The sequence below is a fragment of the Caenorhabditis elegans genome, chromosome X (assembly GCF_000002985.6).
Source record: "Caenorhabditis elegans chromosome X".
Classification (NCBI taxonomy): domain Eukaryota; kingdom Metazoa; phylum Nematoda; class Chromadorea; order Rhabditida; family Rhabditidae; genus Caenorhabditis; species Caenorhabditis elegans.
Window position 1 is genome coordinate 2,247,674 of NC_003284.9, and position 26,907 is coordinate 2,274,580.

Here is a 26,907-nt window from a genome sequence, read left to right on the forward strand (position 1 = left end):
GTTGTGCAACAGAAGGCTATAATAGGCGAAAGTTATTGTGCAGCTTTTGAATTCTCACATCATCTCTAGACAAACACTCCGAATTAGAAATCAGGGCGAAGAGGGTTTCTTGAAATTAGTTTCCTTCCGAGCAAGGAATCAATGCAGAAAGCATTGAGTACGACGTCATGGGACCTTCTTAAACGTGAGAAATAAAAGTATGATGAAGTCTTTTGTACAACAAAAAAAAGTTCGAAATACATCTGAGACTTACCACGACATACTAAGAGGTCGAAGCGTGATCGGATTGGTTTACAAGAAAAAAAACGCATGAATGTACACAAACTACGCATCATTCTTTCTTTTTGTGTAAGCAAAATTGGGGGCACTTTTGGAATAGTGTGACAGTAGAACATAGATTTTACAAAATTATATTATAGTACATCAATAAAAAATCAAATGTGGCACCCAAAAAGTTTTAGCCACTTTATGAGCAAAATATAGCACTGCCGCATGTTTGGACTCCTACAATGTTTGAATATTAATATTTAAATCAGAAGTCTATCTTCAAATTTAGAGGGCAACTTTTTTTATCGACGACTTCCAAAAAAGTGGCAAAAACTGAGATGTTTCCATTTATCAAAAAAAATCATAAAATTTAGATATTGTTTTAAGGTGGAATAGCGCCACTAGAGATATAGTTTCATGATATGCCTATGGTACCATAATGACCAACATAACAAAAACAATTTAAAAACAGTCGAGTCTTTCCTAATTCAATTTGAACCTGATCGTTGGAGGGCGGCTGCACGTTTTCATTTTTATTTATTGTTTTTTTCCTTTTCCACAGATTTTCTTTAACGTTTTCAGTATATTTTACATGAAATTCGACAATGTAACGCATTAGCATAAGTCTGTAAAATTATTTAATTCAGGTTCAAAGCCGTTTAAAAGCGTTACTTTTTTTGCCTGTACTGTTTTTTTTAATAAAAATTTTGCATTTATCTTGACTTTTTCTCTGTTTTATGTAAAATTACACTGAAAACATTTTTTTAAAAATGAAGCAGGCTTGCTCCATTGTAAAAATCACTTGGCCGGAGGTTCAAGTTGTATTAGAAAAAAACAGAGGTTTTTCCAATTTTCAAATAATCATATTTAAAATCTAGAACATCTCACAAAGTTCGAAAAATTACAAAAACTTGTAAAGAACAACAAACAAGGTATATATATATATATAGAATATAGAAGACTGATAACTCTTGAAACAATTCTTGCTCGTCAAAAGTCAAAACTAGACTAAAAATAACACCAGACAAGAAATAAAACATTGCGAGCCAGATTGTAGAAAAATTTTGTATTCTAGTAGATACATTTTAGTGTACATATGACTGATAGGACAAAGACTATATCTGAGCATTTAGAATTCACCAAAATTGTACCTTTCTGAATTGTTATTCTGTTTTAAGTCATCAGAATTCATGAAAGCGACACCTAACACCTTTCTGGGTTTGAACTGCAAAATCTAGTTAATCAGAAATGCAAGCAACGAAACAGTCACAAACAGAGGTCAGGTGCTCAATTAATTAGCTTTGTTAGCGCGTAGGCGCAAAGCAATAATATATGACAAGCATTTTAGGCTAATCGTTCCGAAAGCATTTGTAGCGAAACATCATAAGAATGAAAGATTCATCATTAAATAAAATAGTTTGAAGAAGCCATTGAAGCAGATAACTTTGGAATTCCAGTTGGATAGTTCGAGAGATAAGAGTGGAAAAAGTTGAAAAAAACGCTTATCTAGTTTTTAAGCATACGTATCAAAGATGAATACATTAAGAAATATGATTCTACCCCTATTAGTTAAAGGTGGAGTAGCGACAGTAGGGATTTTGTCTAAATACAGTTATAATGACAATAGTTACAATAAATAAAGTTATAATTAGGTAGTATATTGACAACCGAATATTACTTTAAAACACCGAAAAGATTCAGATTTTTTAAAATTTCCACACAATGTTTTGGCAAATTGCCAAATTTAAAAAAAAAAGAGCTTTTATGGAAATTTTGGGAAATTTCGCATGTCCATAGAATGTCTTAACACCAATAATTAAAACGAAAATAAAGTATAAACAACATGGAAAAAAAATTTCCTTGGTAAACTTCCAAAATGATGAGTGGCAAAATTTAGTAATTGCCACTTTTTTCAGGAAAAAAAATCCAATTTTTTTTGAAAAGTTTTGTTATGATGTTTGGACATATTGGCACCATAGGAGAAGATAGTTTTTGACACTCTCCCTACTGGCGCTACTGTTCTTTAAAACATGAAAAAATATTAAACCAAAATGTGTAATTTATATTTAATGATATCTCTCACTTACATGTTCGAGTTCATTTCTTGTTTTTTTCAATGAATCGTACCTAATTTCAGAGTAATTTTCAATAATAATAGTTTTCAATTTCTGATTTAAGCGTAAACAATCAACATTCAAAATCAAAACTCAATTTCAAAATGGCTTACCCCATTCCGCTGTTTTCTTGCAGCATCTTGCACTCTGACTCTAGTTTGAAACTTTCTCCAGAGCTTCCTTTTGGAGGTCTTTTCACACTTTTGAGCACAAATGAAAAAGAAAGAGTCGAGTGGGTTTCCGTCCAAAATAGACCAGGAAGGCTGCAAAAATCAGAAAGTTGAAAATAAATGAATTCAATGCAAAAAAAACGGTAGCGTGAATGATGAGAATGATAATGTAGAAGAAGCGAGTTTTTGAAGATGTGAGCCTTAACAAAGTTTTACAATTTGCAGCGGAGCCGTCTTTTTTTAGGAAAAAAAGAAGGAGAAGAAGAAATGTGACAAATTTTTGGAATTCGTTTATTCACGTCCTTGGAGTAACTTGGAGTAAAAAAACATCAAAAACAAATTGGAAGAAATTTTGAAAAAAAAATTAATACTGGTTTATGAATTTTCAAGAAGAACTGACACAAAATAAGTAGCACTGACTGATAAGAAAAGTTCATAAGATCACCTAGACCTACGTTACGTTCAAAACGATCACACCCGTCATACTCCCACAATCCAGAAATATAGCTTCCAAAATAGACGGCACGCACAAATTTTCAAATTTTCATATGAGCTCAACATCAAAGGTTGCTCGTCTGCAGCAAATTGTGTCTGCTCGTCACCGACGAATTTCGAACGAAAAAAAAAAAGATGTGGTGCGAAAATTGTCGGACAATGCTGCATGTCTGGTCACTCAGCATGCAAATTGGAATAGGGTGCCTCCAAAAAAATGATTGTTTGAACTGAGGATAGAAAACGTTGAAAAGGCTGAAAAACAATGATAGAAGCTGGGTGAACGAAATAATGAGTTTTGTCTGATAACGGTATCACTATTGAATTTCGCCGATTTCTATCAGAGCAACTGAAAGAAAAAATCAGTGAGTATGAGAGTACCGAAAATTCTCAAGTTTTTAGAAATCAACGAAACCATTCCCAGAATGTGTGAAAGATGCCTAGATTTGACGCAAGTAGGTGAGAAAACATTGCCGATCAGACGACTAAAAAAAACTAAAAACTGGAAACTTGATCCTGTTTGTTGCCACAAAAAATTTTCTTTTCCGAATATAGAATTTTTTCAGGCTTTACTTATAAAGGAGGAGTACCGGTGGCAATTGCCGACCGGTACTTCTACAAATTGGGCCAGTGTGGCATGTTCTCAAATTAATTTTCATTAAACCTTCGTGGTGAAACATAGAAAAAAATTTCTGTATTTGAAAAAAATTTTGTTTAATTTGGAACAACTGAAAAAATGCTGAAAAATTATCAAAAAAATTATTGAAAATTTGTTGAAAATTTGACTGATTTTTTTCCGCCAATTTTCTTAGAGACAATTTTGACACTATTTCAGTTGTTCCAAGTCAAGTAAAAGTTATTTTCAGATACAGAAAGTATTTTCAAACTTAACCTATAAGTTTAAAGGTGGTGTAGTCGATTTTTGTTGAATTTCATGATGAAACTTCATGAAAACTTCTCAAAAAAAGTTATGAGGACTCAAAAAATTGCCTAAAATTATTAAAAATTTGAAATTTGACTGACTTGACAATTTAAAAATACCTAAATGAAGTTGAAAACGCAAGATAATTACATTTTATATTCCAAATTTGTCGGTGATTTCAAAAAAAATTGTTTCCAGCCGCTGCGACATTGGCAAGTCGGTCAAATTTCAAATTTTAACTAATTTTGGACCATTTTTGAGCCGTCATAACTTTTTTTGTGAAGTTTTCAAGAAGTTTTATTATGAAATTCGGTGTTTTCAGACAATTTTGAGTCTAATAAAAAATTTGAAAAATTCGACCACACCACCATTAATGGAAAATATTGTAAGAGCATACCACACTGGTCTATTTTGTAGAATTGCCGGTCGGCAATTGCCGCGTACCCCTGATTCTGGGTACTTTGAACGTACAGACACAAAATGTGCTCCAATGAACAAAGTTCGCAATAAAAGTTCTCAAAAATAAAAATAAAAAATTATATAGCGATTCAAAAATTTGAACACGGAAAAGTGGTCGAAAAGTAGATTTTAGTTAAAATTAGCCTTTTTTTTAATTTTAAGCTTTTATTAAAAGTCTTTGAGAAATGTCTGAGAAGTTTCATTGCAAAATTTGTTTAATTGAGCGCAATTTAGGCCTATTCGTTCAAAATACCCAGAACCATTCTCTTATGGACAAATTAAGAATAAACTAAATTCCGGGAAGTTGAGCTTTGGAAGCGGCTCAGTTTCCGGCAAATGGAGTAAACCAATTATATTCTCTGGTTTTTCCTGACGTTTGTTTAAGTGTAAACAAACCGAACAGTTTGTTTACATGAAAACGCAGCATTTTAATATCACCTGCAACGTCAAGGATCATAAGGAAGCGAATAAAGACAAAGAACCAGAAGCTAGGAATCAGAACTAAGTTTTTCAGAGGTACAGATGTTTTTTGTAACATTTCTTTGTAACATTTCACTGCTTCATAGGAAGTTGATTGTGATCATGGAAACATGATAGAGAACAAAAAAATTAAAATTATAAAATAGAGCTCAAAAATATGGCAGTGTAAAAAAAACAAAAAAAGCTAAAAAAGAAACAAACTTCAATTTGAAATTCCAAAGCAAAAAGTATAAGGTTTCGGGTAGGAAAAACACAATGAAGGGTGTCGTGTGAGTGTGAAGGACATGCACACGGTTGGCAGCAGATTAGATAGCTCTTCTCTCCATTGTGGAATTATTCAAGACCACAGCTCATCGCGAGCTTGCGCGACTTTTTGTGAGTAAGAAAAGGCACTTTGAAAGTGAGAAATTCGGAAGTGGCAAAAAAAACAGGCAACAGAAAAAACGTTCGTAAAGAAAGCCACGTTGAGCTCCTATAGCTCCAATAATCCAAGGATTGAGGGTTTATTTTGATAGAAAAATATATAATAACTTCTAAAATCTGCATGAGCAAGTTTCATTTCTGTTTCAAATTTAGTTGAGGAAACTTTCAAAATTAGAATAGATATGCTTCAAGAAGTAAATTATTAAGACCACTCAACCATAATGCTTAACAAGTTGGAAAAAGTAGGGATTTTTCAAAGAGTTTAAGCTAACAAATTTAGACATTTTTGAAATAGGCCTGTAAAGTTCGCCCGGTTATGTATGAAATTATTCATAAACATTTTTTCAATTTTGATTGTTTGAACAACTAGCTTCTAACTTCAGCTATTCAACTGATATCATAATTTGCAAACTGTAATTTGCGAAAATACAGAAGAATTGATTTTTATTATATTTTTAACAATTGTGAGCCGATTTCATTAGTACGAAATTGAACATATTATACAAAAAAAATTCTTAACATGGATAGAAAAAATAATTTTGAGTTAAAAAAGTTCCCAGCATGAGAAATTCTAAGAAACAATTACGAGATCTTTTCTAGCACCTATCAATTGAACGAAACAACTTGAGTCCAAAAATTTCGTGTTTTTTTAGATTTTCCTAGGGTATTATTAAATACTAGAAACATGTTAAAGTGAACTAGAACACACATCACTTTTGTCGCTATAAAATGTGGATCTTCGTAAAAAAGGAAACAAGAGCATAGTTGAGTGGATTATCAAATTAAAAATTAAAAGTTGGTCTACATACTATTAACAAGATCTTTGAATTCCATGTTTCACTGAATTCTAAAATTCTACCAGGAAATATTACAAACAAGGAAACACATCAAATTGATAACTTGGCCCATAGGAGTTTTTATTTGTTGAATATATAAACGAGTTGTGTTGTGTTAGGTATCCATTGAATAAGAGATCAAAGGAATCTAATTTTTAAGGGTGAGAGTTGCCCCAGCATGTCTGGTGAATGTCTAGAATTGCACTCTACCAGTATATACATAATTTATACAATGGGGGTAATGTCTGCTTTGATCAAACTTTACAAGAATGGATTTGGCTTTAAGGGTGAAATCAAGAAAAGTAGACACACAAAGCAGCACATTTAGAAAATTAAACCTTGAAAGGAGAAAAAAATGAGGAAGCAGTCTGAATGAATGATTCAGGGAATGATATCTTTCTCGTAAATGCGGACCCAAATGAAAAGGAAATCAAAAGACGAGGCTTCCGCCATGATTTGCATGAAGGTGGGTGGTGGCGGGCGTTGTGGTGAAAAAAGTTTTTGGTGGTCAAGAAACATCCTCTCATGTTTAAGAAGCTAGACGGAGAAAAAGGAAACTTGTGGGAAATTGTTGTGTTAAACTGCTCTTCTTTCTTCTTTTTTATTCCGGATGTTAGCTTTTAGACTTTGAGAGTAAAGAACTCGCACTCTGTTTCTTTTTTTTTAATTGAGTAAACAATGAAGAGATACACTGACCGACTTGCTGGCCATTTTTCCCTCTGAAACGTGATAATTAACACGTTCAATTGTCACGTTTCATAATTCATAATTCATATATTTACTATTCACAGATAACTAATACCAAGGTCAAGCGAGAGCAAAAGTTGCACGAAGAATTGCATTGCAGGTTTATTGCAACACGGGCAAGCAGAAAATAAGGGAAAAGTGATGGCATGCGAAATAATGAGAAATCCATTTAATTTGGTTGGTGTGAAGAAAACAAAAAACAAGAAAAGTTTGTGACAAGCTCTAGTGCAGAAACAGAAGCAGAAACAAACTTGTAACTTGAAACTCGATGTTCAAAGCTCACGAGTAGATGAAAAAGTGATGAACAAATTGCCGATTAATCTACACACTTGACAGTGTGAAATAAAAAAAATAAAAACTTAATAAAAATTTTATTTGAATAATAAAAAAATTGTGCTTATTTACAGCTTACAATGTACTTGTGAAGCCCTAGGGAACTGGAGTCGGAATATTATTTTAAAATGTGGAAAAAAGTGTGATAGACTCATGTAGAGTAAAACTTTTCAAAACAGCTTTTAAAGTTTTTTTTTCAAAAAGCTGCAATCACTGAATTTTTCCAAGTTTTGGGAAAACTTTTGCACTGTCACATACTTCTGAAAAAAAGCTATTTTGTTCATTTCGGCACCGCTGGTGCTACTCCATCTTTGAATTAGCAAACAGATTCTAAACTCGAGAGCTTCAAAAAATTTTAGTAAAAGGTATAGGATATGCTATGAGCAATATATTAGAAACACTAGTTCTCAAATAGTTTGTTAATTTAAAAAAAATCCAGAAAAAATTTCAAACTTTCAAATAAAACTGAGTCACAAGCCATTCTTACTTCACAAAGTGCAGACAGTTAGTTTTCAAAAATCAACAGATAAGCTTTTTTTGCAGGGGGTGAATGAGCTAACAAAAAATATATATCTTTGCCGTGGGCTCGCTAAATGACTTGTACAAACACAGAGCGGGTCAGCATGCAAGCAGGAGCAACAGTCGGCAGAAAAAGTTTCAAAATTGTTTTAATTTCTTATCATTCGAGAAAATCAAATAAATCGGATTATCAATAGCAACTGTTAAATAGAAAGGGACAGAAACATCTATTTTTAAAAAAGTTTTGCAAAAATAGAGAATAGATATATTAAAAAAAACCACATTTTCGTCTCATTTTAAAAGTGTAAGAAGATACTGGAATGTGGTGAAAGACAATACGGAGTTGACGACGCTTTTCTGGCAATATTTGGCACGTCTATTTATACACTTTTTTAAATCAGTTTCTGAAGAATTGATAATTAAGAGTTTATATTAATATAAAAATTTGTGATAATTCAAAAGTCAAAAAACGTAATGACATGAGAAAACCCGTGATGGGCAAATACCGTAAAAATCTGAATAAAAACTCGTTTCAGAGTACACGGAGAGCTTGGAAAAAATTCCTTATCACAAGTAACAAGTACAAGGACAAGTAATGAAGAGATGCGATTTGAAAAAAAAAACTTGGTATTAAATTGATGATGTTCACGGATTCTAGTAGTAACCGGCAATTTTGGCAAAGTGGATAGGATCCTCCTCATTTTTGTAGAGATCATGTGGTGTCTGCTGATGACTTGTTCCACACACATCCATTCCTTTGCGGCAATAGCGGCAGACTCCGTACATCTCGAGACGAAAGTCGCCTGCGCGAATTGTAGTCACGACAAGTGGCAGGACTCTTTCGAAAATCTTTCCAGCGTCCATGAAGCTGCTTCTCCATTCTTTGTTGTAGACCAGCGGTTGTCTGCGCCACTGTAAGGAAAATAAAATTATACACCAGTTTCGAAAACAGTGGTTTTGATATTTTTAACGTCAGACTAATTTTTGAAGTGGGAGCACCAAAATCGGAGAATTCGCTTTTTGGACGCAAAATGGCCAAAACTACAGGTTAATACTTTTGAGTGGAGGGAAATTATTTATTTTCACCGAAGAGCTCAAATAAGGACAAATTGACAAAGCCACAACTTGCAGAAGGAATTTTTTATTTGATTATCACTTTTTGTTAAATATTTTCGTAATTTGTTGCAAGTTAATTAGTTGATTTAAATACATTTTCGGTCTATGGGGACACGAATATGATACAGTTTTGTGTTCCCATCAACCGAGCATGAATTTAAATCAACTAACAAACGAGTAATAAATTACGAGAATATATATTGAAGCATGATAATTTGATAAAAATGAGGCTTAAATCTGGCAAAATTTGTGATTTTAGCCTAAAATAAGTATGTTTTTGAAAAAAAATTCTGCACGTCTCGTTACAAAAAGCCTGTTGTTTTAGGCCGTTTTGGGTGAAAAAATAGTGTCAAGTTTCGGTGCTCCGTCTTTAATTCACCTAGGGGTGCAAAATTTACAGAGACTACAATACTAGTTTGTTTTAGTATAAAAATCCTTTGAAAATTATTCATTTTTCTTCATCGGCTCTACACGCATTAATGTGATTTTTCCCTAAAAATTGACGCTTTTACAAATTGATCTACAATGTTCGGTTAGTTTTTCAAAAAGCCAGTGCGGGACTACTAGGTCTTTATCTAATTTTGGATTGGTCAGTGTGGGCACTGGCATAATATTAGTTGAAGATAATAAAAAGGCTGTAAGATGATCTTCAACATTGATCGAAACTTACCGAAGCACAACAGGTCAGCAGCTCGTTCACAGTAACTTTTGCGCCCATGTTAATCATTCGCTGGAGAATAGTAGCAATATTCAGACAGTCATCCATGGCATCATGAGCACGTCCGATGGTTGGCAGATCGTAGTATTCGTTCATCTTGCCGATGTTGGTCTGAAAAGATTATTTATATCATACATTTTTTTAAAAACTATTTGCAATTGAACTCACCGTCGCAGAAAGCTCTTTGGGGCCCATTCGATCCATCTCATTCGTGAAAATCTTGTACAAATTGATGTACTGACGGAAGAAAGCTGGCATTTGGATATTGGACAGTTTCATCTGATACTGAGCAATACGCCACAAATCCTGACGACTGTCACAGACGAAAGCGAACTTTCCTTCTTCCAATCCAAGCGTGATGAGCCACTGCTGGAACTGCTCGTAGACCACATCAAAGGTGTCGGCGGTGTCAATGGAACGTTGCGGGATTCCTGAAAACTTTATTGTATTATGTATATTTATAAAAATAACCAAACTATAAAAACGTACCGGTAAAATCGACACAGTTCTTTGTCAAAGTCCGATTGAGAACAGGTTTGACGTACTTGTTGAAACTAATGTCCTCACGCTGAAAATTAACTATTATTAAATATTTTTAAACGGCAAAATTTCTCACAATTTTATCATTTGGGACATCATAGGCAACGATCGCGAACTGAATGACTTCGCACGGGTAATCTTGATTAGCAGCATCGGATGTTGTCTCAAAGTCGAGAATCTGAAATTGAAATTGATATTTTAGATGCACACAATTTTGAGCTGAACCTACCAATAAAGTATCAAACGGACAGTGTTGGTAAGCCATCCTGTATTGTGTACAGAGAGCGGTGACCTGAAAAATGTAGATTATTGGCAAGAAAAGATACAGAAAGAGTATAAAGAAAAGAGAGATGCAAAATTGAATTTGGCTTAGAATCGCAATCTGGAAAATCAATAATTGCAAACGACGGTCCAAGTGATAGGTGGCCAATGCGGACAGTGTTAACGAGAGAGAACGAGACGCAGAAAGCGAACGGCAAACTTTGAATATATGTTCGGATTACTAAGGCTTAGAAACATAAAGTACTGACGACAATTCTTAAACATTTGAGCTGTTTGTGGAAAACGAGAAGAGAGAAACAAGAAAGTCAACGCAGTAGTTAGATTCAGTATCTATTTAGCACTAATATCAAAAGTTAGAAAAAAAACTTAATCGGAAATTGGAAAACGTTGTTGCGAAAGAGAGCATGCAAGATTATGAAACTAAAAATGGATGCGCAACGACGTCGCAACGCGCGGCATCGAGACACAGGCAGCAAGTGAGCGGAGGTCACACACTTTTTTGGCGGGGGTCAAATCTCATCAAAAAGGCCAAATGACTCATCAACGCTGAAACCGTCCCTCCTCACTGTGTCTCTCTTTCTCTACGTCTCCGCTCTCTCTCAGTATGCTCTCGAACGCATTGTTATTTTGATTTCTATTACGCAATCGCCTCAAGATGGGAACGCCAACTTTTTTGGGGCGGGAAAATATACAGTTGATGAGTCTAGAATTTTATTGACAAACCAGCTAGTAAAGAGTGAAAAGAAAATAAAAAGAAAATAAAAAGTAAAAAAAAAGTAAAGAAAAAGTAAGGACTGACTCTGAAAGTCTTCCAGAGTTTTGCCAAATTCTACAAGTTGAGACGGTTGGGCATGTTCCACCGATACTTTTCATAAAAATTTAATGATACAATATAGAAAAATATTTTCTTTACTTGAAAATAACTTCTAATTAACTTCAAACAACCGAGAAAGTGTTCAAAAATTTTCCGAATGTTGAAAATTGCCGGTGAAAATTGCCGAACAATTGACGGATGATTTCTGAAGATTTTCCTAATTTTTTCTACTAAAATAAATAGCCAAAAGACATAAGATTTTATTGCAAAGTCAAAATTGATAAAGTTCAAAAAATGTTGTAAATACAAAACGGTCATTGGGGTACGTAAACAAAAATCGTTCACGCTTGAAGAAAGAATAATCGGGAACATTTTCAGAAACATTTTTTAAAAAACGTGTTCAAAACAAAATTGAGATCTATCACATGGAATATTTCAAAATGGGGGTCCTAGCATTGCATTGATTTCTGCGGATTGACGGGCACGACGGATTTGCTGGTTGATTTCTGTCAACAGATTCTGAAAAGGCACAAGTTTTTTATTTAGTTTATTACAAATCTCAATTAATGCAAACTCCCACCTGTAGCTGCTCGACAGTGTTGGCCATTGCAATTTTCCCTTTATAACCATCAATATGAGCTGTACTGGCGTTCAACTTTTTTGTGATAACCATTTGCGTGTATTCCGAGATACCTGGTTGGGCGATTCGCTGAGTAAGATTGAGATCGTCAAACTGTTTTTGGTAAGTGTTGATGGCTGCCTGAAAGTTTTCAAAAATGAGAAAAATTACACAGAACGAAACAGAAAGTAGGTCATAAAGTATTCTTTAAAAAACTTCAGAAATTCCGCGTCTACTCTAAAATACTTAAGATTAACTAATTCCGTAATGAGACCTTAGGAAAAGGTAGCAATTTTCACTACGGTTAAAAATTTAAGAAATTGGAAATTTTAGTTGAACTTAAAGAATTTAAACTACGTATTATTACAATTTTTCCAGAATATTTTCTTTTCAATTTGGTTTTTTAGACATTTAATTAATAATTATTATGGTAATACATGACATTTCACTACTCAAAATGTATTAAAATTTTATTTAAACATTTGTGAACACTTACCGCAATTTCTTTTCTCAACTGAATCACAGCAGGATCTTGAGCTCCACTTTCCTCGTCATCACCTTCCTTTTTCACTTCCTTTTCAGCCTCTTCGACGTTTTCCAGTTCATCATTTACTCCAGACCCAATTTTCTCAGTCACCTCTGCATCCGCCACATCTTCAGCAACCTGTGACTTCTCTCCATCCGTTTTTTGAGCATTTTTGTTATCATCAGAACTGTCAACTTTCTCATCAGCAGTCACAATGCCTTCTTCAGTTTTAGGGTTTTCCATTGAGTCAACTTGATTTTTCTCGGCATTCTCATCGGCGGAATCTTTCTCAGGAACCTCGCCGTCAGTTGTAGTTGTCGCTTTTGGTGAACTACCAGCTTCTTCCGTTTTTACTGCTTCCTGGACTTCTTTCTTCACGGATAAGTCTTCCGGTCCATCTACTTCCATCGATTCATCCGGAAGAGAACTGTCATTCTCTTGTGGTTCATGTTTTGGAGTTGGTGACGACATATTACCTACAAAAAAATACAATTAAGCAGGGATTTGAATTTCTGGAATGTAAAAAAAAAGAAAAAAAAAGTATGCATATACCAATTAGAACTAACATTCGAAAAATGAAACAAACAAATTTAGATCTACATAAAAAAAATAATGAATCTTCATTTAGTCTAGTTAGTTCTTAAAATTAAATCCACATTTTTCTAAATTTTCAGAACCAATTAAATAAGAATCAATATGTTTGAGCTAGTTTACAATAACAGAGAAATTAAAATTACCAAAAAAATTTCAGAATTTATGCTAAATTTTGATACACACCCAGTAAAAAACAAACTCACACGTTTCAGAAAAATTCTGGTTAAAAAATAATTGTGTATTTTTCTCAAAAACCAGCAAACAAACAGTAAATAAACAGGAAAGAAAGTAGTCAAAATTCAATTGTCGGTCCTCCTTTAAAAATAGCAACAAAAAAAATTCCTGGAAAATTATCTGATATCACATTCAATTTTTTTTTGTTATAATTCACTTCACAAAAAACATGTTACAGTTTCAAAACCATTTAGCGAAATGCAAGAAAAAAAGCTGTACTCAAAACGGAACGCACAATGGAAAATGTAACAACGTGAGACGCAGGGTAACACGGTTGCCGTATGCGTGTGCTCCCCACCAAAAATCGATGGTTTGGTCTCATACATGTGTTTCTCCCGCCTTGGGTATAGAGCAGATGTTCATTACTGTTTTTTTGTGTGGCAGATGGAGGAGACTCGGGAAAATAGAGGATTTCATAAATAAAATAAAAATTCAAATTCATCAAAAAAAAATTTAGAAACTCATAGAATTCATTTACTAAACAGAAAATCAAGATCACTTTAGTTTCTTATAATTTTCTTGTTTTCAAGTTAGAAAAGTTAAAAAAAAACCACTTTACAGAAAATTTGAAACGGAGTAGTAGTGCCAAAAGGAGCAAAAATAAATCATAGTAAAAATTTTCAAAAAATTTTCGTATCGTTTTCGTTGAGAGTAAGAAATTGGCAAATCTTCAGTTTTTGGCAGTTTTTTACAAAAATTTAGCAATATCGAATGTTCGAATTCACACAGTGTTAGAATCAGGGGTGGGTGGCAAACGATTTTTCTAGCTAATTGGCAAATTGCCGGAATTGAAATTTCCGACAAGTCGGAAAATTGCCGGAATTGCCGAATACTTTCGGAAAGTTGTGGTCTCGCACATTTTTTTTTAGAAATTTCGGAATTTCAATTTTAAGCGGCAAAATTGTACGCATCCTGTGAATGTTCCTTCATCTATTTTGAGAAGTAAGCAAACATCTTCCGGCAAATCGGCAAACCGGCAATTTGCCCATTTGCCCAGTTTGCCGCTTACCCTGTTCTGAATATTTATTTTTAGAAACATAAATAGACCATAAAAATCAAAAAAAAAATTTTGAGAGATGACTTCCAAAACAATGACAAGCAGTAGTTAACACTTTTTGAAACAAATTGAAAAACTTTTTTGAAGTGTTTTGTTATGATACATAATTATTTTAACATCGATTATTTCCCCACTGACCGTACTTTATCTTTAAAAAACTATGAAAAACTTGAAAACTAAACTGAAAAGCACGTTTTTCAAATATATAGCGGCAGTAGACGTTGAGTTCGTGGCTTTTGTTCAGAATTATGAGGGAATATAAAATATTCACGTGAGAGAAAATATCCTCAATACATCTCTCAATGTTAAAGAAATCCACTAGATATGTGTGGTTTTACCATAAGCTTTTGCATGCTATCTTAACATAAAAATCTTTTCAAACGAAATATTTAAAATATTATTGCATTTCGAAAACTCACTTTCCATTTGTGAAATTGGCATGCGAAAAACAATGAGCGTTATCCGTGCACGTGTATTCAAATGCAGTATTGAAAACATCGGCTGGATACCGCTTACCGTAGTTGCAGCCGGGAAAGTAGTAACATTTTATGCTAATAAATGAGAAAAAACAGTGGAATTGATGAACAATAAACATTGATTCAATATTTTATCATTATCAATTTTATGTAGTGTCTTTTCTTCGAGCATGAAGAGGAAAAGTGGGAAAGATAAGAGTCTAGAGATGTTTTGATTCTTTGCGTAAAAGTAGGAATTATAGAGACTAGGTGAAAAATAAAAACAACATTGTTTGTTTTTGATAAGTGGTGAATAAATGTTTAAAGGTTTAATACTACTCCTATGGTGCTAAAATAACCAAATATCATATCATAGAACAACTTTTCAAAAAAATTAGAAATGTTTTATTTATTAACGAAGTGTAGCAATTACCCAGTTTTTGTCCCTTATGATTTTGGAAATCAACAAAAAAAACTTTCTACGATTTTCATATTTTAATTTTAATTTGGTTTTTTTTCTGTTAAAACATTCCATACGACATTCAAAAATGATGGTAACTTGCCAAAACGTTGACTAAAAATGTGAGTGGTTTATTATGATATTCGGCCGCTTTGGAATCATATAAGTGAATTTTGAGAAAATCCCCAGAAAAATTCCCCAATGGAGCTAGGCCCCTTTATATAGAAGATTAGTCAGCTCAAAATAGGCACCGAATATATTAAGTTTTGTTTATATAAACAAAGACGATTTTATTTTTATTATTCAAACTTTTCAAATTTGGAAAATATTCTTCACTTTATTTTGTTGAAAAAATAAACCTTAAAAAAATAAGAAATACAAGTTAAACAGTCAACTATTATTGATCGTTGACTCTAGCAGTGAAAATTTGAAAAAAAAAATCACCGTAAACCCGAATGAGAGAGATTGAAAACAATTACATAAAAATAAATGTACAAAAGTTTCAGATATGACACTACGAACATTAGAACATGAGATGTGTTTTGCTCTTTCCTGACGCAATCTTAATGGATCCACTTTTTTGCACTCCGATTTTCCTTCTCACCACGTACCACTCGACAAGAAGAGCAGTGATGACAAGTGCCAAGCAGACCAGAAATAGGTTTCGTGCCCACCTGAAATGATTGAAAATATATTTTCCATACCTATACCATACCTATACCATACCTATACCATACCTATACCATACCTATACCATACCTATACCATACCTATACCATACCTATACCATACCTATACCATACCTATACCATACCTATACCATACCTATACCATACCTATACCATACCTATAACATACCTTTGCCATACCTATAACATACCTTTGCCATACCTATAACATACCTTTGCCATACCTATACCACACCGATACCACACCGATACCACACCGATACCATACCTACACTATTCCAAGGCTGTTTTCCCAAACCATATCCCCTTCACAACCAAGAATCAGCTCCAATAACTTACATTGGAACGGAATGATCTCTCTGTTCACCGTTCAGCTCGTAATAATCTTTCAGTGCATATCCCACATCATCCACCAGATCCTCGATAACCTTTGCTAGTGGCCAGCCTTAAACAATACACCGTTTCTGGTTAGCATTCAGTTATGCGCGTACCTTGCACCAACGCATTGTTGACTTCACTTTGTATGTTTGGAAGTAACATTCGAAGACGATGTGAGCCTGGAATAATTGAGTTGATCGAAGTCATAAGTTTTGAGTTTTGCTCGAGTTTGAAATGTACCTGTGTGCAATCTCACGTATGGAATTTTTCTGGCGTCATTCACAACTCCATCGATTACAACAAGCTGGAAAACATATTTGGAAGGAGTGAATGGATAGAATGGCATCACTTACCGCTAGCAAATTTGTCTTGGTGCAAGATTCTCCGACACCAAACCATCGCTCATATACTTTCCACGAATAAACCTGAAATATACAATTTTTGATTTCAGCCAAGTACACACGAATATCACAGCTTCTGCATCTTATTATCATTGAAGCTTTTTTTAAAACCAGTCCGCAATAATTTGCCATACCGTATTTTTTCGATTAGAATAACTGCAATGCTATTTCACCAAAATATTTTTCCTCATAAAATTGATCTGTAAATTTGCCGTTGAAGGAGAACTAAATTGTTGCTATATTTTAAAAGTGTTGCTATATTTTAAAAGTGTTGCTATATTTTAAATAACAAGTTTTTCTAAACAAATCAAATATCAATATGAGACTTATCAAAAGCTTCCCAAAAACTTTTCAAAACGGTTAAAAATGTTTTCAAACAATTGTGCTAATGCTAGCTGAAACCCTAAATTTTGCAAAATTTCCCATGTCACAGCTGTCGGAAATTAATGTTTATTTTATTATAATCCTTAAAATTTACCTAAATTAATATATAAAGACCGAATTATACAGTTAATAAAAATAAAATCTTATGAAATTCAATGTGCAATCTTTATCACATCTAGGTGCCACAAAAAAGTTTGCAAAATTTAAGATTGCATCTAAAATTAGCTGATTTTTTTTTTAAATCTTTAACCGTCAGAAAAAATTATAAATTAAAAAAAAAAGTTTTATAACGAAGTTAGTTCATTTGAGCACATTTTGAATCTATACATTAAGTCTATACATGGGGATTTACTGAGATATCTGAATATTTTTATTTTGTGAACTCCATTCTTCAAAAATAGATTTTATTGGAAACCGTTTAGCACTGCATTCAATTTCGTTTTTGTATCTCACGCAGGAAGTATTTTTCTCAGAAAACGTTTTGCTACATTCTGAGAGTCCCTCAACTCAAGATTCATCATTTCTAGCACGTGTTGAAGATGTGCCCACTTTGCGCACTGCAACCACTTCACCCAAAAAAAGAGCGATACTTGCGTGCAATGTGGAAAACGTGATAGAAAATTGGCTCATAATGATTCAGTTCCCCTTCCTGTCCCCACTTTGCAAGCTCAACTTTGGACTAACCCCCTCCCCCCTCCCGCTAAAAACGTATACTTTTTGAAACCTCCGACCACACCGACCTACCCGTAGGAACTTCCGCACATTTCCGACAATTCCAGTCACCATGTCCCCGTCAATCTGGTCGCATTCGTTATCAAAGAGACAAGCGTACTCGGTTTTTTTCATGACATCATTTGCAGAAGCAGGCTGCTCCAGTTGTTTTGCTGGAAAAAATATAATTTCGTTGGACAAGAGAGAGGCAGGTGTATTTCTCAACTGATTATGACGGCAAGTGTTGAAGTATTGCCGTTTGTGAAGAGTGATCGATACCTGAAAATTGGGTGTTAAGATTGAAAAAAAAGAATTGTTTATACTTATTATAAGCTTTTTCAATTCCATAAACATTTGTGTAAGCCAGTTGGTGATGAAGATCGCACACAAACGGAAGTCGAGGAATTGTGTAGCAAACCGATCGGTGCTGAAATTAGGTAGATTTGAATGAGTTGCAGAAACAGAATATATATTTAATTTTTGAAATCAAAATTAAAAATTCGCGAACTGTTGAATCAAATATAGATTTGTCCTTTGTCATCTGAGAAAATAAATTCCAATTTATTTTCCTATAGTCTTGTAGATACCGTATATTTTCAATTCATGCGGCAACCCTTTTTTTATTGCAATTTTTTTTTGTGAAACCTCATTAGTTTCGACATTTTGGAAACTTTTTCTGAACATGTTTTAATGATTCTTTGTTAATTCACAAAATGAATTTAAAAAATTAAATATTAAATTCAGGCCTAAAATATGAGTTTTTGTGACTGAGAGCTAGTGATCTACAACTGAAAAGAGGTTTTTGAAAATCAGTACTGCAGTCTCTAATAGTGCTGCATTCAAAAAGGACCTTAAAATTAGTGACGGTACTCATTTTAATACCGTGAAAATTAACCGCGGCATAGGCCGATAAAAAAGAGCCCCGTTGCGATTTTAATAGGGAAAATACGGAAAATTGAATAATTTTTCCAAAGGTCACTGTTGTAACTTACTACTGCAAATTTATTTGCTTTGTAACGTTCTTAATATGTAGTAGAAATTTACAATTTCACCCCCGTGACCTTCCTCACATATGCATAACATATTCTGTCGGGTTTTGAGTACGTAGTGACTTTTTTCATGAATATATGCTTGACAAGTGTTTCACATGGCTCGCATCAACTAAAATGGATGTGGTGGTCGTTTCTTTCCTTTTCACAATAAAATATGATGGAAGACGTCAAATAAATACATGTGTATGTATATATCATTTTTTTTGAGTCGCGTGCCTTTTTGTCTGCATAACTTTTTTTTTTGGTCTACAGAGATGAGCTGACAATTTGGAGGAGAATCAAAATTACTCCTATGCTAAAAATACATTTCAGGTTTTTTCTATAAATCTCAAGAAGTTTAGGGAGTTTGCAAAATGTTTTTGACAATTTTGACAATTGTTGATTTCAGATCAAACTCTTCTTTTCACAAAGTTTTTCGGCTCCTCAGTCCTTCAAAAAAAAATTGTGAACTTTTTGCGACACAATAAACGAGGGTCCTTGAGCAACCTGGAAGGAAGCATAAGCAGAAGAAAGGCAGGGAGGGGGGACACAATTTCTTTTTTGTTGTCGCCGAGGAATTTCCTTTTCTTCTATTTGTGGTTTTCAATACAAAAGAGAAAAGGAGTTTGAGTTTTTCGGCTTTCACAAATTGCGTTTACGGGGCGGCGAGACGATGTTGTTCACCTTGTGGTTTCCAAAGGAGACCACAAGAATGACTAATGTCGTTCACGCAGTTCACCGGGTAGGTCTTGACTTTAAAATTTGAGTGTCAAATTTTGAATCACAAGTCAAAAGTTCGAAACTATGGGGTTTCCTCCCTCTAGTGCACAATTAAATCTCTGAAAAAAAAACTCGAAATTCGTCATTCTTCCGGATATCGCCAGAGTAAATCTAAGACTACGGACACAAAAAAAACAACGATTGTCTTTCACTTGATTGGTTTCATAAGGATGAGCAAATGCTCAATATGCAAATAGAAAAAAAAAGCACGACGTCTTCGTCTTTTCCACGCGGCTTTCCTTTCTCATCCTTCTTCCTCGACGAGTTTTGGAGGGCCGTTCAACTTTTCGCAAAGTATATAGAAAAAGGAGAAAGGAGGAGAAGTATAGTGGAAAAAAGTAGGATACGGCGCAGAAAAAATATATATATATATATATAAACAATAAAGCAATACTGAGCAGCAAAAAATAATTGGGTTTCTAATTGCAAGGTTTACGAACGCTTGAGTGATTTGTGGGGCACATGGAACGAAGGCTACCCCTCCTAGGGCAAAACAGAGGGAATGTATAATTTATCTTATTTTTGCATTTTCAGAACGAACAATGCTAATTATTTTTCCTTTTTTCTCATTCTTCCTACCTCAGTTTTTCTAGAAAAGAAATTGGAAATTTGAAGCTAAAGCTTTTTTGGTTCTTAAAAGTTGAGGGGAGATTTTAAAGTTCAGCAAATAAAAAAATAAAACATGAAAAAGTTGAACTCACAAAACTAGGTTCGGTGATCGGAGATGGGAAGTTGCATGGTGAAAATATGGGAGGCACAGGAATCTGACCCCCTTGGGCATAGACCGTCAGAAGGCAGATGACGAGTAGCTTGCGCATCATATTGCCATGAGAGTTAGGACATTGTGTGCTCCACACCAATAATATGCTCTGCCAAAAACGACGACGGCGGCGGCGACCGACTGATTCACCAAAACCCGAGGAGTTGCTCTCTGTGTGCTTCGCCCGACGACGGTCGTGTCCGAAGCGCGCGCAGGCAGCGCCGCCAATGCGCTCCGCCCACTTTGGCGCCGACTGAGGAGGCTAGGAGACATTGGGCAATAGGAAAACGGGGGGAAGCTTATAGTAGTGAACACTGGACTTGAAAACATTTCTCCCAAGGGGTACGCCACACACTAAGAGAATTCACGATTAACGTACGTACAAACATTCTATTTCGATACTTGTTCTTGCTCTTGTCCTTGTTCTCAGTGACAAGTCCAGGTTGCTTAATTGAGTTTTTTTCTTAGAGAAGTGCGTCTTTCCTTTCCTTTTTTCATTTTCTTCATACTTCGCACTTTTTATAGCTAGAGACCAAGTTTTTGGAAGTGATGTATTGGGTAGTAATAAAGTTGAGTACTCATGAATATTAATGGAAAGACGAGTTAATGATTGTAAATATTTCTGACGCGAAAACACAAGATCTTTCAGAAAAGGAGTGATCTATCTTCCAAATACAGGGATTCAGTTTTTTTGGTACCTGTCTCAGAAATTTTTTTCAATTTCCACTCACCTGATAATTTAATCAAAATGGGAAATTGATTTGCATTCTCAGGTTAAGAAAACACTAATACTAAAACTAAAAAATTACGTTGAATTTTAAAAATGATAAACATATTTGGTGCAGGTTTACCTTGAAAGTACCTACATTCATTCAGTATCACAAATAAATTCTCGAGGTATTCCATTCAAAATTTGTAGAAGTCAAGATCCCAAAGTAGTGTTTCAAATATTTACTCAAATTTCACCCCATATACTGAGAATGTTGAATTATTCATTACTGTGTACTCTCTCTCTCTCACGCCTAGAATTTCAGAAATGTTTCTGCAGTTTTTTGGACAAAACCGAATCAAATTTTATCTGGTCCATTTATTTTTTTCCATGCTTCAATTTTATTTTAAAAAGTGAAAACTCACTTGGCAACACACTATACGTCATCTCATCTAAAGCTTCATTTGAGACGGGCGTTGCCTAGTCTTCCCGAGGGAGATCTCAAGAAAATGTGCTCTCTGAAAGATTGCAACTCGCGCTGCTGTTGAATTTCATAACTCACGGGGAGGGCACCTGCAAATAAAGTGCATTTGAAAAAGCACGCTTGTGATTAGGAACCAGATGTAGTTGTGCTCTCTTCCAATTCTCAAGTGTAATTCAATCCAGCACGGAGGTAAAGGTACTCCATGTCATTTTAGAGCACTCTTCGCTTTTATTGGCGTGTCTCTGATGCACTTACTACAAACCACAAAGCACCAACGAAATTCAAGAGGGGACGGAAGTCAGGCTCGTACGCGTCTTCAAAAAAAAAATTCCGCAACGTAGTCTGTTCATCTCTTTTACACATACTCATTTTGACTCGTTCTAACTAAATCCAACGAAACACTTTTAGCTCCAGGTTTTTAGAAGCTTTGCAAGACAAAAAAAACCGGGCCGAAAAATAATTTCCTGTAAAGTCATTGTGCAGTCGGAGACTCCTAAAAGAAGGAAAGCAATTTTCCACAAGAAAACGACAAAGAAGCCACATTCACAATGAACCGAACCATTTATTGCTTTTGTAAGTACCAACTAATGTTAACTCGATATTAACTTTACGATAACACAGCAGTAGTGGAAAACAGGAAATTTGGAGGAAATTTCCGAAGAAAATTTTTTGAAGGGAATAAGCAGAGGTAAACGTTTTTCGTTCAATGACTTTATTATTTCAAACGACGGGAACACATTTTCCATCATCTTCGGAGCAAAGAGGGTTATTAAAATGCACGTTTTGTTACAATAAAATAAATAATTCAAAATGAAACTCGGAAAATGTTTCATTCATTGTGATTTTGAGGATAAATTTTGTAAAGTTATAAAACATTGAATTTTTCCGTTTAATTAAAGGCGGAGTGCGGAAGTATCATGGTACAACTTTTCAGAACAAAAATTGGAGAATTTTTATTTTAAGTCAAAAAATGGCGAAAACGGAGTTTGCGCCACTTCTCGAAATATCTAAAGCACTGGCGCATGTTTGAACCCCAACATTGCTAAAATATAAGAGTTTGGAACATAATTCAAACTGGAAGAAAAATACGTTTTTTTTATTAGCGATTTCCACAGATATATAAACATTTCACCGCTATCTAACTTGAAATAAAAAATGTTGCCAAAAATTTGGAAAAGTTTTATTATGCATGTTTGGCTATTTGAATACCATAGGAATGGTTTTTTAAAATATTTTTCCACTGGACGTACTTCACCTATAACTAAAACTTGTCGTTGCTTTGGTATCACACTATATTTGTGAAAAAATGTAAAAAATGTTTCATGTTTCATTGCAAACCATGTATTTTTTCTGTGAATCTTTGTTTGTAAAATTTCAAAAATTTCAGTTTCTTTATCAAATAAGCAATATTCGAAGAATGCTGTAGATCATAGCGTTGTTTCACAAAAAGGAACCTAAAAGCCGTCATAGTTTGCAATGTATTTTTTCTTTCAGATTATGTTCTCAATAAACTTTTTTTTTTGAATTTTAGTTCTCGAAAATAATCAGTACCAGTGTATTACAAAAGTTTCAATTTACATCAGCAAACTTTCGAACAATTTCCTAGAATTCTGTTTTTGGCATAAAAAGTTTGCCGTGCTTACTATTAGTAAGCAATTTATCAAGCTAGGCGACTCTATTTTATTTCTGAATTGATCTCAATTAATTACTCATCTAAAAATATTCCAACTGCACGATTTGAAGATGGATGAGTATGAATTGAAAACTCTTTATAGTCATGTACACCTTGCATGTTGACGGAAGCTATCAGAAACCAGCAAATAATTTATTTTTATAACACATTATTAATTTGTTTTCAATTATTTTTTTTGCACAATTTTTGTTTGGCTTACACGTTGAAAATGCGGAATTTGAGTGATTTGAGAAAGGAGTTCAGTAGATCAATTGAGATCAAAAATACAACAAAAACAATGAGAAATGCTGAGAGAACATGTAATAGTTTGACAAACAGGTTTGAAGAGAAGCAAGTATCCGTACCTAGTGCTAAATTTTATGAGATGTAAAATTAAGCTTCGTCATCTGAAATACATCTCGAAACATGACGATTGCTGCTTGAAATTACAGTATTCCTTGGAGATCCGTTGGTTTCATAAATTGATGTTGCCAAGTAGAAAGCATTACACGCGAACTGCGAGAAGTACATCATTTGTGCGATTGCTGAAAAAATTTTGAAAATCACTCTGTTATGACAGGGCTTATTTTTAATAACGTCTACACTGCTCCGTTCTTACGAGTACTGATCCCATGATTTAACCCGACCTCCAGAAAAAGAAACGCCGAAAAAAAAGAGATTAAGGGAGAAATGAGTTCCTGGACAGATGGAGGGAAAATTTTGGAAAATTGAGTTTTGAGAAGATGAAAATGTTTCCTTTCTTATGAAACCCACGGCCGGAAGTGTACGAAGCACAAAACTCACGTTCTAATGTTCGCACAATTTCATTTTCCAAGCTGCTCTCGTCGTACGAAGCCCAAGCTCGGAAGATGTGTGAGGGGAGATTCAATAGCAAGTTGAGCACGGAAATTAGTATTGATCTCATTACCATTGCTGTCTTCTTTTTTGGGTTTCCGTGGTGTATTCGTTTGACGCTCTGAAATTTAAAGAATTTTATGCTTTTCCATTAATCTAAATTTCAAAATTTCTTCTGTGAAGTGAATCAAATATATTTTGAACACACTAACGGTTTCGAGTATTATTTTTAATTTTTGCACAAAAATCACTGCGTCAGTACTGACTAATCAGAAAGTGAAAGCATGTAGTTTTTTTTTTTTTGAAAAAAAAAGCTAATTCAAAATTAAGATCAAAATATATTGTTGGATTTTTTTAAAATGATTTTTTTTCATTTGAATAAAAGTATTCATGTCCTGGCCCGAAAGTGTTAGATTTTTACGTGGAACTTTTTGTCCATGTTCAGTTTAGGATTATAGTTTTTAAGAGAAAGCCTAAAAATGCAAACTTATTTCACGTTTTGATTAAATTACCATTTTTTAAAGAAATGAATTTGAAAACGTATTGGATAATTTTTTGAAACTACACAAGTACCAAAAAAAAGTTGTGTTTTACTTTGGATGCAAATTTGTTGGCTTTTGCTTACCGGTGTATTCGTACTGGCAGTTATTGAAATGGCCAAAGCGACATGTGCTTTATTGTCCAAAGTATCTGTTTCCCCTGTATGAGAAAACCGCTTCGTTGTCGCTGGACCACTGATAGCATATCTCCGATCAATGGTCACCCTATCCAATCCTTCGACTGAAAACGGAGAATAGCAGTGGATAAGAACCAGAAAATCCAACGTGATCCGTAACAAAGATGGGATTGCGTAGAAAAGAAAGATGTCGAGAAGATGAACGTGCTGAAACATATTAAAAATAATGAGATTAACTAAAACTCAACAAGTATGATTACCTTAAAAGCACTCTCGTGAAAAACATCATATTCTCCACATGACTTTTCTTCTTGTCGGTACGTTACAAATATTAATGTATAGATTTGGAACATGCCAACAGCACCAGCAAGAAACCTGAAAATGAAATAAAAATGATAGAAAAAAAGGAATGAATTGTTTCTTTAAAATTGCATGGGGTACTTTTTTTTTCAGAATTATTGATATTTAAAAATCAATTTTTTTTTCCGGCAATCTAGAAAAACTATATTCCAGCAAGTTTTTGCATATTTTCTCTGCCAAAAAGTACTACGCCTTTGAAAACGCAACTCACTTTAACGCGTTTCGAGGTTGCCTCCAAATAGTACGATATTTGAACGGATGGAATACCGCAATGTACCGAAGCACTGACAAAAAGAACCAACACCATACGGAGAATGCAGATGTCGAATGAATAAGAAAGATGCCGAACTTGCATATTGAGCTCAGGACAACTGTCGGAACTTCACCTTTTGGAGTGATGTGAAATATTGCCTGCATTAGAAGAGCACATAATGTGATGGAGTCGCCGACCTGGAAATGTTCACCTCAGCTTTGAAAGAAATTTGAGTTTTGATACTAAACATGAGAACTAAAAGTGCTCACTTTTGGAATGCAATTATATTATATTCATTTTCCAGTAAAAAAACTTCGAGCAAGATTCAAGTTTTGTTTTAGATTTTTTTCAGAGTTTTTTATAACTAATCCTATTAAAGATGGAGTAGTGACAGTGAGAAAATCTATTTAAAATGTTTATGGCACCCTGACCAAATAATAGTTTTAAAAAAATTCATAAACATATTCTAAATATTTATACGATTTATTGAAAATTGAAAAAATCTCAGTTTTTGCCACTTTTTTGGAAGTCGTAATTTTATGTGTGTTCGAGCACTCCACACTGCTATAATTTTCTCACAAAGTGGCAAAAGTTTAATAAGTCCCACTTTTTGAATCTCAGGATTTTTGAAAAATGTTTTTTTTTTTGAAAATTTATACTATGATCTTCATACTTTGAGTTATACAATGTTACTGTAAAGTCCCGTTTCAGATTTACTACTTCTGAAATGTCAGGATTTTTTTGTTGATTTTCGACTCCATGTGATTTTTCATTTTACTGCAATTCTCACGCTCTACAAACACACACACACAACGATCGCTGCTCTCACGCTTCCTTTTTATCCTTCCAATTTCCATCACACTCGCCACCCTAATTACACATCGCTCACCGCAAAACTCTTTGCTCGAAAAAAAAGTTTTGAAGAAAAATTCGCATAATACTTGTTTGTCTTTCTGTGCTTTACTCAACAACACCAACTCACCGACATGGCAGCCAGCGGTAATCCCGATGTGGTTTCGAAGCGGACGACGCTTTTTCTGAAAAATATGGGAACAATGAATATCAGAAATCATGGACAAATATTATGGATTAAAAATTTGTTGAAGTCTAAGAATTTGAAACGATCAGGCAGAAAAAAATTGTTGTTTCAAAAAATTTCACTGATAAGACGTGATAACAATAAACTCACCTTGCTACTCGTATTAATTTCCGCAACACGTAAGTATTTAGAATAACTCCAGCTATTGGCACAGTGAATACCATTACCAAGTAGGCACTTTGAAGAAAAGCCATATTTATCGGGAAACAGTAGTGCTATTGCATTAAACAGCAATGTGATGCGGACTGAAATAGAACATAAAATTGAGTTTGCAGACATATCCGGGGTGACGAGGGTAACTCGAAAAATCAAAGAATGAGTTGAAAATTTTTTTGAAAAGCAGTTGTTTTTACTTTTAAAAATGCAATTCCATGTTTCACCGTATACTTGGTAATTTCTAGATGTTAATTAACCTACAACAAATTTAATCGATATTTTAGATTTTCACAATAAATGTTCAATAAAATTGTAACATATGATATTAATTG

General features: G+C 34.1%; 4 protein-coding genes and 1 non-coding gene across 5 annotated transcripts; all 5 read right to left on the reverse strand.

Moving 5' to 3' along the window:
• Window positions 1-8,174: 8,174 nt before the first annotated feature.
• On the reverse strand, window positions 8,175-10,428 carry crn-4 (3'-5' exonuclease crn-4). Its single transcript, NM_076014.5, has 6 exons — window positions 10,366-10,428; window positions 10,213-10,314; window positions 10,086-10,164; window positions 9,765-10,027; window positions 9,549-9,707; window positions 8,175-8,674 (listed from the first exon to the last, which is right to left on the reverse strand). Exons 1-6 carry the CDS (start codon window positions 10,399-10,401, stop codon window positions 8,417-8,419), a joined length of 897 nt encoding a protein of 298 aa, NP_508415.1. The 5' UTR covers window positions 10,402-10,428; the 3' UTR covers window positions 8,175-8,416.
• Window positions 10,429-11,482: 1,054 nt separating this feature from the next.
• Window positions 11,483-12,853, reverse strand: AH9.3 (uncharacterized protein). Its single transcript, NM_076015.8, has 3 exons — window positions 12,348-12,853; window positions 11,813-11,992; window positions 11,483-11,751 (listed from the first exon to the last, which is right to left on the reverse strand). The coding sequence occupies exons 1-3, from the start codon at window positions 12,846-12,848 to the stop codon at window positions 11,668-11,670; spliced, it is 765 nt and encodes a 254-aa protein (NP_508416.2). The 5' UTR covers window positions 12,849-12,853; the 3' UTR covers window positions 11,483-11,667.
• Window positions 12,854-14,699: 1,846 nt separating this feature from the next.
• mir-248 lies at window positions 14,700-14,797 on the reverse strand. The gene has a single exon (NR_002411.2). It is a non-coding gene; the product is annotated as a pre-microRNA mir-248 (primary transcript).
• Window positions 14,798-15,492: 695 nt separating this feature from the next.
• Window positions 15,493-20,465, reverse strand: AH9.6 (uncharacterized protein). The gene is made up of 9 exons (NM_001373240.3): window positions 20,253-20,465; window positions 18,064-18,167; window positions 17,967-18,019; window positions 17,774-17,913; window positions 16,598-16,669; window positions 16,485-16,548; window positions 16,358-16,423; window positions 16,206-16,311; window positions 15,493-15,851 (listed from the first exon to the last, which is right to left on the reverse strand). The coding sequence occupies exons 1-9, from the start codon at window positions 20,370-20,372 to the stop codon at window positions 15,701-15,703; spliced, it is 876 nt and encodes a 291-aa protein (NP_001359779.1). The 5' UTR covers window positions 20,373-20,465; the 3' UTR covers window positions 15,493-15,700.
• Window positions 20,466-23,318: 2,853 nt separating this feature from the next.
• Window positions 23,319-26,664, reverse strand: AH9.4 (putative G-protein coupled receptor AH9.4). The gene is made up of 7 exons (NM_076016.9): window positions 26,510-26,664; window positions 26,303-26,357; window positions 25,279-25,517; window positions 24,968-25,082; window positions 24,657-24,914; window positions 23,981-24,152; window positions 23,319-23,721 (listed from the first exon to the last, which is right to left on the reverse strand). The coding sequence occupies exons 1-7, from the start codon at window positions 26,611-26,613 to the stop codon at window positions 23,570-23,572; spliced, it is 1,095 nt and encodes a 364-aa protein (NP_508417.2). The 5' UTR covers window positions 26,614-26,664; the 3' UTR covers window positions 23,319-23,569.
• Window positions 26,665-26,907: the final 243 nt, after the last annotated feature.